General features: G+C 41.8%; 1 protein-coding gene across 1 annotated transcript; it reads right to left on the reverse strand.

The window, feature by feature from the left end:
* Nucleotides 1-1,878: 1,878 nt before the first annotated feature.
* LOC310962585 (fibulin-1-like) lies at nucleotides 1,879-12,802 on the reverse strand (the record flags this gene model as incomplete). The annotated part of the gene is made up of 17 exons (XM_083935091.1): nucleotides 1,879-2,018; nucleotides 2,158-2,292; nucleotides 2,893-3,035; nucleotides 5,121-5,459; nucleotides 5,759-5,882; nucleotides 5,976-6,107; nucleotides 6,221-6,340; nucleotides 7,240-7,365; nucleotides 7,547-7,669; nucleotides 7,772-7,915; nucleotides 7,998-8,135; nucleotides 8,345-8,482; nucleotides 9,193-9,282; nucleotides 11,186-11,339; nucleotides 11,483-11,618; nucleotides 12,382-12,493; nucleotides 12,748-12,802. The coding sequence occupies 17 exons, from the start codon at nucleotides 12,800-12,802 to the stop codon at nucleotides 1,879-1,881; spliced, it is 2,349 nt and encodes a 782-aa protein (XP_083791217.1).
* Between the last annotated feature and the right edge of the window lie 1,386 nt (nucleotides 12,803-14,188).

Below are 14,188 nucleotides of genomic sequence, written 5' to 3' on the forward strand. Positions count from 1 at the left end.
ATCACAGTAGAACATCCCATCATTTCTGAGATATAAGTTCTGTACAGGCTTTAAACTGCAGCTACACTGACATGAGAAATCCATTCACCTAAAGCTATGTCAGAAGATCAATTCATTGAGCCCAAACGAGCTGTGGGACAACTGTTGCAGCTGCAGCAACAAAGCCACAGGACAAGCCATTGAGATTTCCATGTAGAGTGGCAAACCTTAGATTACAGGACTTGCCTGGGTTGTCCCCTGTGTTTTCACTGGCCAGGCACAGCACAGCAGTGGTGAAATGCAATCAGTGTGGAAGAGAGCTGATTATGGATGGTGAGAAGTGTCCACCTCAAGCAATTTGTCAGCTTTAAGATATTTGAAGGTCCAAACTTTTCCAGTAAAGGATTCACATTATTCATTCTTCCGAGTGGAATAACTGAAAATATCCTCACAAACTGGAAGTGGTATGGTATGTCGGGGGAATCTGGAGAATTGAGTTACAGGAAAAACAGAACATCCTATCAGATTTTAGTTATTCTGGAAACCTCAGTTATGCTAAATAGAGGATGATTGGTTTAGCGGAGTGGTAGACGATCTAGCCCTTTTCAGTAAAAAAGAAACAAAACACAATTAACCAGTCTTATTATTATTAATAACAGATGGTTGCATATTCTGATGGTACACCACACAATCATTTTTAAGCAAGTCCAACGATACAGCTTTTTATTATCAAATGAAGCATCTGCTCTGTCAAAACAGATGAAATAGAGCAAATATCAAACAGTAACACAGGTCAACCAACGATCACAGTGGAACAACCAAGTCTAAATTCAAGTTAAACACAGTAGACATTGGTTAAGGAGATGAGAGCACCCTGTTAATCTATGAAAATGTTTATCCCACTCTTGTAAAAGGCACGCCATTTTTAACACATCTGGTTCTATACATTTTTATGATCTTGGTTCGTTTGTTAAGATATCTCAATGATGTTCAGATAAATTGGCAAAAATTTGGTAGACATCCGTGGTCCACACATGACGGATTGCCTGGCTCATTATCTAATGTTGCCACCAGGTCCATCTTAGTTGACTAATCTATCATTTTGGTCCAGTAGACTGAGATTTCTTTGTCGATTTTTTTTTTTCATTACTTTATTCATCCTGAATGACCTTTTTACAAAAAACTCATGTTGGCACATCTCTGGTAAACACAATATTTAAAGTGGTGTTCTTTGTGTAGAAACTCAGTTTTACAGCTCTGTCGATTCAATCAACTAGTCGATCAGTTGGCAAAATCCTATGAGCATTAGCCGTCTAGGAATTTATTTAATCAAGGACAGCCCTGGTCAGGTCGTAGTTTTAATTTGTCCAATACTTTAGTTCATGATGACCAAACATTAATAACATTTCAATCAGCCTCAGCTTTACTTTGTGTTTAGTGCAAATATTAGCATTTAAACTAGACTAAACTGAGGTGGTTTTCAAATGGTAAACAGTCTGCTAAACAAAAGCATGATAGCAGTGTCACTGCAAGCATGTTAGCATGTATGCTGAGGTTAGCATATAGCTCAAAAGTAGCACTGAGCCTAAGTAGCCTACGGCCTCACAGAACTGCTGGCATGGCTGTAGACTCTCATCCCGATAACTTTTGAGAATGTGTTCTTGTTTTATCTGTATATATTGTGTTGAAAATTACAAAGACCTATTGTAAACTAATGACTATATGGGTTGCAAACTGCTTCCGTAACTATAACTCTAATGATTTATCTTATCTTGCATGCGTCATCAATAACATTTGAGGTTATTTTAAATGTTCAGCAAGATAAGAGTTGCGCCTCCAGATATTCAAAACTATATTTAAGTTGTGTCATATCGCTAATGCAGTATTCCGTAGCTCAGCTCAGAACCAGAACTCAGAGACGAAGACATGGATGAAAACAAGGTTGGAATGGGAAATGACCCCTGACTTGACATAGTTCATAGCCACCTTCAACACAAGGTTATGGGGGCCAATGATAGGTTTCACCTGCCGAACCACACCTGAGGGATGACACAAATTGGGATTAGTTCCTGAAATTCAGTTTTGGGAGACTAAGTCAATGTAATATCTGTAGCCTATATAATGTTTAATGAAGGATTTCATATAGGATTGGTTCCAAGTGATACTCTCTCCACTTACCCATAATCAAGCCCTTCTGGAAGCGCTTCTGCACATCAAAATAGAGGTGGCTATCTGTCGTCTTGATGTCAAAGACAACATCAGTGCCATTGGGATCGGAGGTAGCCGTCGCAGCTGTCCGCAGGAAAACTATTTCTGTTGGAAGAATTTGTTTAAAGTTTGCACGAGTCTGATAGAAGCCAACCACAAAGTGCGTTTGGTTTTCAAATCAGATATTTATGATATGATTAAGCAATTGTTCTGTGGGTTCAAACAAGTAATTTCATCTTATGCGCTGTGGCAGGTTGGTTGGTGGGTGGAAAGTCATATTTCACTGAGGCTGCAAATAATTTTCTTATTTGTTATTACAAGCTACTGAGTTAACCCTTTCAGACCCAGGCCAAATCACCAGTGCTATTTGAGGAATATTTTTTTATGTATATAAGTTCATTCAAGATTGACGATGGATTAACTAAATATGTGGAATTCAGGTTTTCCTGGAAAACGTTTGACACAAAATGCAAGGTGTCAAATAGCTCATTACAGACACAGCAATCCAGCTAACCAGTGGAGGTTTTTGGTGTAACTGACTACAACTATGGCCATTATAACAGTCTTATAACAAATAAAACAGGAGAATAAGTACAACCATAAACATTTGCTCCAGGTAACTTTTACTGGATTATTATGACCATAAAGAGCACTTCCCCGTTAAACTCTTTCCCAAGACCTTGCTGTACATCCACCTTCTCTTACCCTCTGGTTTACTGAAGTCTCTGAAGGCTGGCAGAGAGAGGCTGGTGTGGGTAATGAGGTGGACGGGGTCGAGATTGCAGCCGACGTCGTTAGGTTGGCAGGCCTTAATACAACGCAAATTGACTGAAACATCTTTTCTGGAACTGAGAAACAGTGGTGATGGTAAGCAGGCAAGATGAAAGGGTTGAAAGAAAAGGGGAGAAAATGGAAATTTATTTATGTGCCAAGGAAAAAAGAAATACATACAATCTGAAGGAAAAGTGTGAATTTCTCCCAAATTTAACCAATACCATATAGAACAGTGTTCATAAGAAACAGCTTTGACTTGAGTTCCACAGTTGAGTGGAGAAAGAAGAACCTGGCAACACCTAAATAGCCCCATAGACCTCCATGGTTAACCGAAGAAGAGATGCCAAACCCTGATTCCACAACCTAAAATCATGTTTGTGGGGTTCCCCAGTGTGAAGACAGTAGTGCTTTCAAATATGACCTCAAAAAACGGCAAAGGGAGCAGAACCATGTAATTAGCAGCAAGCAGGTGAGTCCAAGTTGTTCGCTAAGCACGAGGCCAAAGCCACAGAAATGATGTGTGGTATTCCACTCCAGGGAAATGCCACGGAGGAAAAATGAGTTGGTAGAAAACCAGGCGAGGCTTATGTAAGAATGAATGTCAATTAATGTGATCAGTGACATCATTTTCATGCAGTAAACTACGGAAAAAGATCCTGATTTTGACAGAATCACCTGCAGAATCAGCGTTAAATCATTTCCAAATGATTTTATTACAATGCCTCTCCAAAATAAGAAAAATACAGACACTATTATTATCACATACAGCATTACACTATTGTTACAAATCTGAGGTAATTAACTTTTTGGGAAGTAAGTGGTTATATGATCCAAAGATTTACGACTTCTACTTATAAATTTCATATATTTGCATTTCAATCAGCTCTATATGCATTAAACCCACAAAACCACCAGGAGGAAAGTGGAACAGTGGAAAATGTGTCTGAAAAACAGAGCTACCGGCCTTTTGGTATCATTTTCAGCAGATCAACTGATAACCACCCAATACCAACACTAAAAGCACCATCCATCAAATGAGCTGTAATGCTGCTCCACCACTAATTGAGCCCCCATGCTGGCTGAGTCCCAGGTGCCCATAAATAAGTGCCACGCTTATTTTTCTTGCTATCCGCTAAGGCGAGGCCTGTTTGATCCTACGGTGAGGACGCTTGGAAAAGATCATAGGAAAAAGCACTTTCAACATTAAAAATTACCACAGCGGAGGAAGCACGAGCACAGTGGCAGAAACCATTGCCGGTGTGTGTTTGTGCTTGAATATTAAAGAGGGAAAAGTCATTTTTATCTGTCACTATTTAATTCCAAACGCATAGAAAGTCCACATTAAGGGAAGCTGCCGTGCAGACATGAGGTAAAGTGAGCTGCATCAACGCAAATTAATACACATGACCAATCCTAATCATAATGTTGTAGAGATCCTTAACAGCTCATGAGCCCCATCTAGTGGTACAACAGTCCTCCGGCTATATCTATTGCTACATCATGTGCTAGAAGGGTTGAGTGTTTAAAATAGCTGAAAAACTAGGGATACTTTTGAATCGCCAAGGCCACATTACATATATAAATGCAATAACTAGGTTAGCCGGTTAGATTAGTTTAGCATAAACTGTGCCACAATGTCTCGTTTTTAAACTCCTTTTCTCTTACAGACAAAATTAATGAAATATGATTTAATTGTAAGTGAGGTTTAAAGTAATCAGTTTTTTAAAAAAACTTTGGAATGGGCCAAGCTCTTATAAGCTAAGCTAACAATTGGCTGGCATATTTATTGCAGGTGTCTACATGGCCATGGTATCAATCTAAGATGGATGCTAAAACGTTTGCTTTAAAAAATATATAGATTTTTAATAAAAACACCATTTTAGTTTTGAGTGACTTGTTGTTTTTTGTCTAGCCAACAACAAAAACAACAACAATATATTTGTCCCTGAACATGTTAAAGTGTAGATGGAAGACTGGAGCTGTAACTCCCTTTAAAAAAAAAGAATGGCTGAAAATGAAACCCACCATAATACATGAGTGGTGAGTAAAGAATAGGGACAGACTACAAGAAAAACCTCCAAACAATTCCGTCAAATTTTACAGCCTTCTAATATGGAAATGTTCTTGAGGGTTGGATGGGCTGCTCGTGTGTGACAAACACAGCAATCTTGGCCAGGTACAGATGTTCCGTCGCGTAGCGAATAAGCCTCATCTCCACAGTCAGGAAGAAGTCCCGGGGCTGGGATAACCTACGGCGCAGTGAGATCTCTCCTCCATGAGCATGCTGCTGCACGGCAAAGTATCCCTCTTCATCTCCGGAGACTATGTTGAGCAGCATTTTGTCTCCAGGCACAGAGTTGGAGGGTCCCATCCGGAAAACATCAGCAGGGACGGGAGTATTGGTTGGGAAGCTGACGTTGTAGAAGGAGATTCTCTGCGGGAGCGAGAAACACGACGCAGGATCCCGCGTGAACTCGCAAGTTACCCGCTCGCAACGGCTGAAAGGCAAAACATGAAATACTAAATGGATAATTGGATGGAGGGCAGAAACGGCTGCATGCAGGGGTAGAAAAAGAGGGAAAGGAAAGAGTGGAGTTTGTGACCGAAAACTGCCGGCAAACGTGAACTGCAGGCCTAAACCCGACAAATCTGCATCACAGAAAATGAGTGAAATAAGAATAAGGATGAAAACTTTATATTAAACTACAGAGGGGTAATATGCGTCATATTCAGCTGGAGAAAATCAACCCTTTAATTTCAACAACTCGTAATAACCAAGTAGCCATCATGCTCTCACCTCTGCGCAGCTCGCCGGAAGTTTGGGGGACATGTCAAGGACAGACAGCGAAATCCTCCCTGAATGTTGAAGCAGCTCTCCAAAACAGTACAGGTGTGGCTCCCTGCTGCACATTCATCAATGTCTGAAAAACACAGAGGGGAAGCAAGGCTTTGACAAAAGCAATAGTTTGACAATAGTTTTTATTGAAAAGGATACCAACGTTGCGTCTGCTGACCTTGGCATGTGCGTCCATTGTGCGCAAGTGTGTAGCCTGTGGGTGGGCAGGTACAGTAAAAACTTCCTGGGGCATTGGAGCAGCGGTAGGAACACACGTGACCCCCAGTGGGCAGAGCACACTCATCAATATCTGAGAGTAGCAGAGAGCAAAGAGAGTTAGAAGTCCTCAGGAACGTTTTATGTGAAGTGATCACTTCCATGTTGATTTGATACACCACTAAGCACCATAGAGTCCAACAGTACCTTCACACATTATCCCATCAATGTCGCTCAGCTGGTAACCACGGCGACAGTAGCACTGGTATGAGCCGTAGACATTTGCACACTCCTGGTTGCAAGGGTTGGTGTCACACTCGTTGACATCTATCAGGATGGTCATGCATTGAAAAAGATACAAGATACATTTGGGTTCTAAATAAAGGCTATATAAAGATGGATGACATATCTCTACTTCCATTGTACAAAAGTGAACCCAAAACACCAATCGTGTCTAGATGGTAACCCAAGATTTCTGAAACTCTCACAAGATAGTTAAGGTTAGGGATCGACCTTGAATGGTTAAGGTTAGATGGTTAGAAATTGAATGGTTACAGTGTGTATAGTCATCGGGAACAAATCTTGCAAGAGTTTCTATCTAGATCACGCTGCCATCTTGTACTCCTTTGATTTTTTTAGTTGGGTCAAAGATACTCTTAGAACTAAATAACGATAAGCTACAGCCTGATAAGCATTACAAGCAGAGCCAATAGTACTTCCTGTCACCAAAGTGGGCGCAGCCTCATTTGGAAGTGCAGTAAATGTCATGTGGAAGGATGAAAAGTTATATTTGCGTAATGTATCTATATTTTCTTTCATCCAAGGCGTTTTGCTGTATTGTTTGATCTCAGAAACGGATCTTAAACAAAGTTAATTGTCTCTTGATTTGTCCATCGAATAATCGATCATAGTCTGTGATCACGTTCACTTCTCCCATTGGAATCGAAAACAGAGGTAGGGCAGCGGTGAAACCCACCCCTGATTCAGACAATTAGTTTGAGTCGTGCCATCTCGCTTCCAAAGCACCTTTGGTTTAGCCCCATGCTCCGTCCACCAACGGGGGGTGGATTTATGACCGATACTGCCTTCAGCCACCAGGGGGAAGGGTGTTCCTGGTGTGTTGGCTTCACTTTTTGGGGAGCTGTCAAGCTGTCCATCTTAGATACAGTGTATGGTTGTAACAAATAGCTGAATTAACAAATGAATGAAACGAAGAGTGATTTTACCTTCACAGTTTCTTCTGTCTTGGGACAGTTTGAAGCCAGTGGCACAGCTGCACAGGTAGGATCCCTCTGAGTTCTCACACTTGTGGGCGCAGAGTTTCCCGGGATAAATCCTGCACTCATTGACATCTAAAGAACACAAGGGGAGGGGTTATGAATCTGAGTCAGATGCTACCAGAGATCTACTTTCCAATGGTCTTGTGCAATCTTTTTCTCTTCTACTCACTTTAATTTACACACGTAAAAATACACCTTCATGACTGTGCACAAAATACTGAAACAAGAATATAGTGATACATTTCTAACGTACCGTCACATAATTTGTTAATACTGTTGAAGATGAAGCCGATTCTGCATTCACAGCGGAACGAGCCCACCAGGTTGACACAGCCGTGGCCCCCACACACATTCCCGGTACGACACTCATCCACATCTGTAACATGAAGGGGCGACATGCAATGATATCTTGCAGCAAAAGAAAACACAACATTGGAGACTTAACAAACAGGAAATGATTTATTGTGACAGTATCCACCTTCACAACGCACACCATCCTCAGTTAGATGATAGCCACGTCCACATGTGACTGTGTTCCTGCGACAATTGTAGGAGCCCGCTGTGTTGATACAAGTCTGGCCAGTCTGGCATGGACTGGTATTGGCCACACACTCGTTTACATCTAACGACAAAACACATTAAGCAAGCGAGGTCACCTTTTTACGTGGGGAATGCTCTTAACTCGAGCGTGACGCCAAACTCACCGATACACTTTCCGATAGCGTCCTGAATGAAACCAGTCGAGCAGGTGTCCTTCGGGTGGCAGCGGAACGAGCCCTCTGTGTTGGTGCACAAAAAGTCTGCACCGCAGTTATGACTCCCCAAAGTACACTCATCTATGTCTGGAACAGGCAACAGGAGGAAACTATTATAAATGCATAAATCTTGCTTTAACACATGAAATAATGTAAACAATAGGACATTTCTTAGAATCTGGTATCAAGAAATTCAAATTCAGGATGTTGTTTGGTCCTCATGGTAGTTACTTTACAGAAACTTTTATTGTGATTCAGGTATGGTTTTGTAATTTACAGTGCTCCTGACTGGTTACCTTGGCATTTGTTGTCGTCTTTGAGCTCGTACCCGGTGCCACAGCTGGTTTCCCTCTGACAGCGGAAGGAACCCTTTGTGTTAATGCAAACATGGCCCAAGACGCAGTTGTGACTGCCATCCAGACACTCGTTAGCATCTGAGGAGAGAGACTTATCTTATTCCAGAATAAGAAAACACTTCAAATGTTAATATCAAAACATTTTCAGTGGATTGTGCGGTCACATTTTTGACTCGACAACCATGCTAGCACTTAGGTACAGCAGAGCTTTGAGCTAAATGCTAATGTTAGCATGCTAACTTAGCCTACTCAAGATGACAATGCTCATGTTTAGCAAGTATGAAGTTTACCGTGGTCACCAAGGTAATTTGTCATTTTAACACGCTTACATTTTCTAATTAGCATAGCTGCTGATGGAAATGCTTTTCGTTTAACAACAAGCATTGAACAAATTCAATTTGAATTGAAAAAAATAAGTCTGTGAAGAAGTTTGTGACAATCCATCATGGTCTGATGGTCTTGTCGCCTTTGTTGGTTTGGTTCTGCCTGCAAATAACCACTACACCACTGGGTTGGTTAGGTTTCGGCATACAGAATGAGATCGGCTAAGGTTAGGGCAAGATTATTAGGGTAGCCAATCAAGAGGCAGAGTAGGGCGTGTCATGCCTTCTTCTGTCACTCTGGACCATCCATTCTCTCATCAAATATCCATCACCCGTTGCAAGTGATGTGCATGATTCAGTTCAAACAAACGTAGAATGGTGATGAACGCTGAGTTTTTACCTAGGGCCCCAACAGACTCTAGAATCGCCTTTGATTACAGTCATGCTTTCATTTGCAATACTTACCCTCACAATTCACTCCATCCTTTTGCAGTTGATAACCTCCAGGGCAAACACACGTACCATTAACTGCACATGACGCGGTGCAATTAGAGTCTGAAAAAAGCAGAGCAACACTTGAAAAAAAGTAGAGTGAGAGTGTACAGTGTGTGTCCTACATCACAGGAATCATGTCACTGGCTGATGGGAGACAAATTCACCAAGAAGCTGGCGCTTAAGTCTCATACAGCTCTTATAATAACAAAAGACATCACATTAACAATGAAGAAGCCAAACCTTTACAGGCGTCCGATCCCCCTGAAGGCTTGGCAGTAACGCTGGCCTCGAGCTTTTCTGTTACTGGTGCTATGGTAGAAAAAGCCAAAAAGCCTCATTGAAATATTTGACCTTTCTTTTTTTTTTCTTTTTTTTACAGTAAAGACATTTAAATTCCCTGAATAATTCAAGAGCTCAGGGTCAAACACTTCAGCTCCTCGTCACACATTACAACTCCACAAAAATCTGTGGCCTTTCCATTGGTATGCTCTCATCGGTCTGGCCTTCGCTCTACATCAGTAAGACGCAGATTTGCTTTTTCTTCACTGCAGCCCTCTCCTTCCCACATGTTTGTGTTTTTCACCTGAAGCCAGCTAGGAGACAAAAGCTACAAGCCACAACACCAGTTGGCCCTGAGTTACCATTTGGCAAGGTGTCTACAGATTAGCCTCGTTGAGTGAATACCCTGTGACCCAGTCTGTCTGCCTCTCTGTGTGTCTCTGGCATCACTTTGTTTCACAGCTGCCACATCAAGGCCATTGATCCGGTTTATTAAAAAAACAGGGCTGCTTTCTCAGCTCGGTGTAACACTGCTTGTTTTAGATGTGATGCATTCCTTTTCACTGGCTCTTTTAGCCCAAACAAATCTCAGTGTCACGCTTTCGAATAATAAAATCCTCTGTACCACTTTCTGATAAGGTACTCTTCCTAAAAGTACCTTAGGAGTAGGAGTACTACTGCATTATGAGAACAATGTATAAAGCGTTTTGTAGCTTCAGAGGGAGATGTGGGATATCTGATAAATTGCCTATTGTGATGTCACATGAGGCAACATCATAGACTTTATAAAATATGGAGGAAACCTCCAGGACGTCACCCATATGTTTCTGAAGAGCTGAAGTGAAGCACACCGACATCTTGGCAGTACCTGACGGGCCTGAGTCCTGTCTAATCCAAAAATGGACAAAGAGGTGGAGCATGGATGGAGCTGACGTGGGCCGATTGAAACCTATCACCTATGATGGTCATCTGCCTGTCGCTCGAAGCAGGCATGCCCTTAATTATGCAGAACTTCATTCCTTAATATGATTTAAACGTGTGAGTTATATAAAAATTCAGCTCTGTACGGTTGTCATGAATGTCGTGACTGAAATGAGTTGTATTGTGGCTAATGTAGGCAGCGTATAAAAAAAGACATCCTTTTAAAAAGGACTTTTTGTGTGTTCCCAAAAAGTACTCTTTCAATAATGAACCGGGTTGAGAAAAATTCATTTTGTTTGGTGTAATTGGTAGCACTACAGTTATAGAAATTAGTTGTTGGTAACTGGTAAATGGTTCCCCAATTTCTGAAAGGCCATCAAGTCTGCTGTGCTAAGCGTTAATAAGAGGTTAATAATTGGAATTTGTTTGAGATCATCTGCAGCACTTTTTCCAGAAATAAATGATCTAAAAAGTTAAATAGAGTTTTTAAGACTTGACAACCCAAACGTTCTTATTAATGGCTCATATTTTTTCTATGAAACTTTAGAAAACTATATAAAAACAAACAATTATCACAATTATTTCAGCCCTTATTAGAAAGTGGCACCAAATCATAATGTGCTAAAAAGTCATTTGACACCTAAAGTGTGCAAATGAAACTATACTGATCACAGTTCACAGCCAGCCAGCCAGTCTTTCATGATAAGACAGAGTGGAGCTAATCAAGATACAAAAGACTCAAAGCACAAGATCTGTCTTTTACCCATAGCTGTTGGTACAGGGACCTCTGCTTTGTTTTTGCCACAGCACATTTCAGCGATGTGCATGCACTGTCTCCCCAGGAACAAACCCTGAAGCTCACAGCTGGAACCCTTGCTCGCCATCGTCAAGCCGAGCACGCAACAGTCACAGCACATCTGAACAGGAGACGGAGAGCGTGTAAGAAGGTGAGAAAGGCAGATGAAGAAGTACGTATTGATGTGAGTGTGTTGTCTGAGTGGGTAAAAACAAAGGAGATGTTTAAAGGTTGAAGATATTGACTATCAGGGAGGAGGACAACCTTAGAGATTTTGGTTTCCCAGGGTTCTCCTTTAAAGAAAGGCCTCTCACAGGCCCCTTGGTGCTTGGCCATCTGGGCCCCGTCGTTGCAGAGTCGGTCTACCACTACTTCTGCACAGCACAGCTCCTGGGCAATCCTGTAAATAAAGGGCAGAAATTCGCCCCATCCGGAGTAGGAAAGATTCACTCTTTGCCCTCAGAGAAAAAGACTCGGATAAGGAGCGTGTGAAGAAACGCTCGCTATTTACATTAGATACAGATGATCAGATGATTGCAAGTTGATTATGATGTAATATTTACTTGTAACAATGAGTAACTAACCTTTGTTTGAAAGACATTGTAACAGTCAGCAGTTACTATAAAACACTGAATCTTTTTTCATAGTAAAACACTTAATTTTGCTATGAACATAAAGTCCCTCTCTCTCTCTGGCTTTCCTTTGCAAATGTGAACTCCATGTGCCGACCAGGTGTTTCTCTATTTCATCAATTACCACCTCCATGTTCTTGCAGCCCTTTTAGTGTTAAAAGTGCTCCAGGGGGGGCACTTAACGCCTGTACTTACTGTGTAGTTACTATGTGTGGCAGGATGGATGGTCGAGGGCTGTGGAGATGATTTGGGGTTTGCAAACCCCGGGGGGGTATTTTCTGCTTTTTAAACACACCGCCGCAAACGCAGACTTTAGAGGACACACACTTATCTATGCAAAATTCCACACGCTCATTTAAAGCTTTTTTCTTATTTTTTTGCATCCAATGTGATATATTTGGACCTCCAATTAACTATACCCAAAGGCAAGAAGGAAGGAAATAAACACAACAGATCCATGCATTCCCCTCTGTGCTGACCCTTCCTTGGTCCCCAGGGTGCATGCCTTAGGAGAAACCAGGTGTTGCTTACCTGCAGCTGTGGGTGAAGGTGAAGTGCTTGGGGAGGAATGCACAGTCATGTCCCTCCAGGGCCCGATCTTTCCCATCCTGACAGCACTCTGGCATAGCAGGAAGCTTAATCTCTGCAGATTTGAGAAGATGGCACGGGGATTAGAAATTGACAGCAGAGGCATGGTAGAAACAAATAGCATGGTTGAGTCAGATTTCATTTAAAATAGACATACAAAAAAAGTCGCATGGGGAAAAAAAGTATGTCCTGCAGTACCTCACATTAAAATCGAATACCCTCCTAAATAAACAAGTTGATAATAAGTTACTCAAACAACCCACAAAGTGTATTTCTGCATCTGACAGTCAAACGTGTCGCTGTTCTTACCTTGCCCGTGCAGAACTCCGTATAAAGAAAACAAAAGGATCGTCCACTGTGCCATCGGAATCACTTTGAAAGGTCTGCCCTCTCCGATCGTCCAAATGTCACGGTTATATTGTATGACTGGGGCTGATCTGCAGCTGTGAAGTGTGTGTGTGTGTGTGTGTCTCCTCCTCCAGGCAGAAGAGGAGAGGTGAGGCGACACAGATCTCGCCCTGTGGGGTTTGAGATCTGAGGGCGGGGTGGAGGGAGCCGTGCGTGGCTGTCAGGGCCACTGAAAAGCTCAACCACGGCCGATAATGGGAGTGATTTGATGCCCCATTAATAAGCCTTAATGGGGGGGGGGATATAAAACTTTAAAAAAAAGAACAAAAGTGAAGTAATTCTAGCATATAAACTCATTTTTGAGCTTTAATTCGTTTTTTTGTGAGAGATTTGATTGAAATCTGGAATGACTTTTAGACTATATTTTTTAGAACCCTTGACATGTAAGTAGCTTAATCTACTTAATTCAACTTTATTTGTTATAAAGTAAAGATAAGTGGTGATCAATATAAATTATACATAAATATGCTGAAATTCATTTATGTATGTTTAATAAAGTAAAGGGATAAATAATATAAATTATAAATAAATATGCTGAAATTAATTTATATATTTTTTTAATAAAGTGATATCCCATCTGTGTTAAAAACAGCCTTGGTATGGATGAGCGCCTGCAGTACACACAAATGCTTCACCTCATATCTGACGGACAGAACCGAGCACGTCTCCCTGGGCAAAGCAAAATCATACACAAACAACATCACCTGCGGTGTCCCTCAGGACTCCGTGCTGGGCCCCCCACCCTCTTAACACTCTATCCGCTCCCTCTGGGCAAAGACATTCGCAGGCCTTTTATCGTTATGCTGATGACACGCAGCTTTCCATAAGGACAACCCCCACTTCTTCTGCTCCCCTGCTAACACCCACACTGACCACCTGCCTGGACGACGTAGAGGCATGGATGAAGCTAAACTTTCTTCAGCTGAACAGTTCCAAAACAGAAGCCATCCTAGTCGGCACACCACATCTGCTACACTCATCCAACATCACCAGTATCACCTTCTCCGGCCAAAACATCCCCCTTCCCACATCCGTCACTAACCTCGGTGTTAAAATGGACCCTCAACTCACTTTTGCCACCCACATCAAACACATCTGTAAGACATCTTTCTGCCACCTCAGGACCATTTCCAAACTCCGCCCATCACTCACCCTGGCAGATGCAGAGAAGCTTGTCCACGCCTTTGTCTCCTCCAGGCTCGATGACTGTAATGTGCTACTCATCGGGATCTCTGGCAAGAGCATTCAAAGGCTGCAATACATCCAGAACAGTGCTGCCAGGATCCCGATGAGGGCAATATAAATTATAAATATGCTGAAATGAATGTATATCTTTTCATAA

Source organism: Echiichthys vipera (genome assembly GCF_963691815.1).
Source record: "Echiichthys vipera genome assembly, chromosome: 20".
In the NCBI taxonomy this organism is placed as follows: Eukaryota; Metazoa; Chordata; class Actinopteri; order Perciformes; family Trachinidae; genus Echiichthys; species Echiichthys vipera.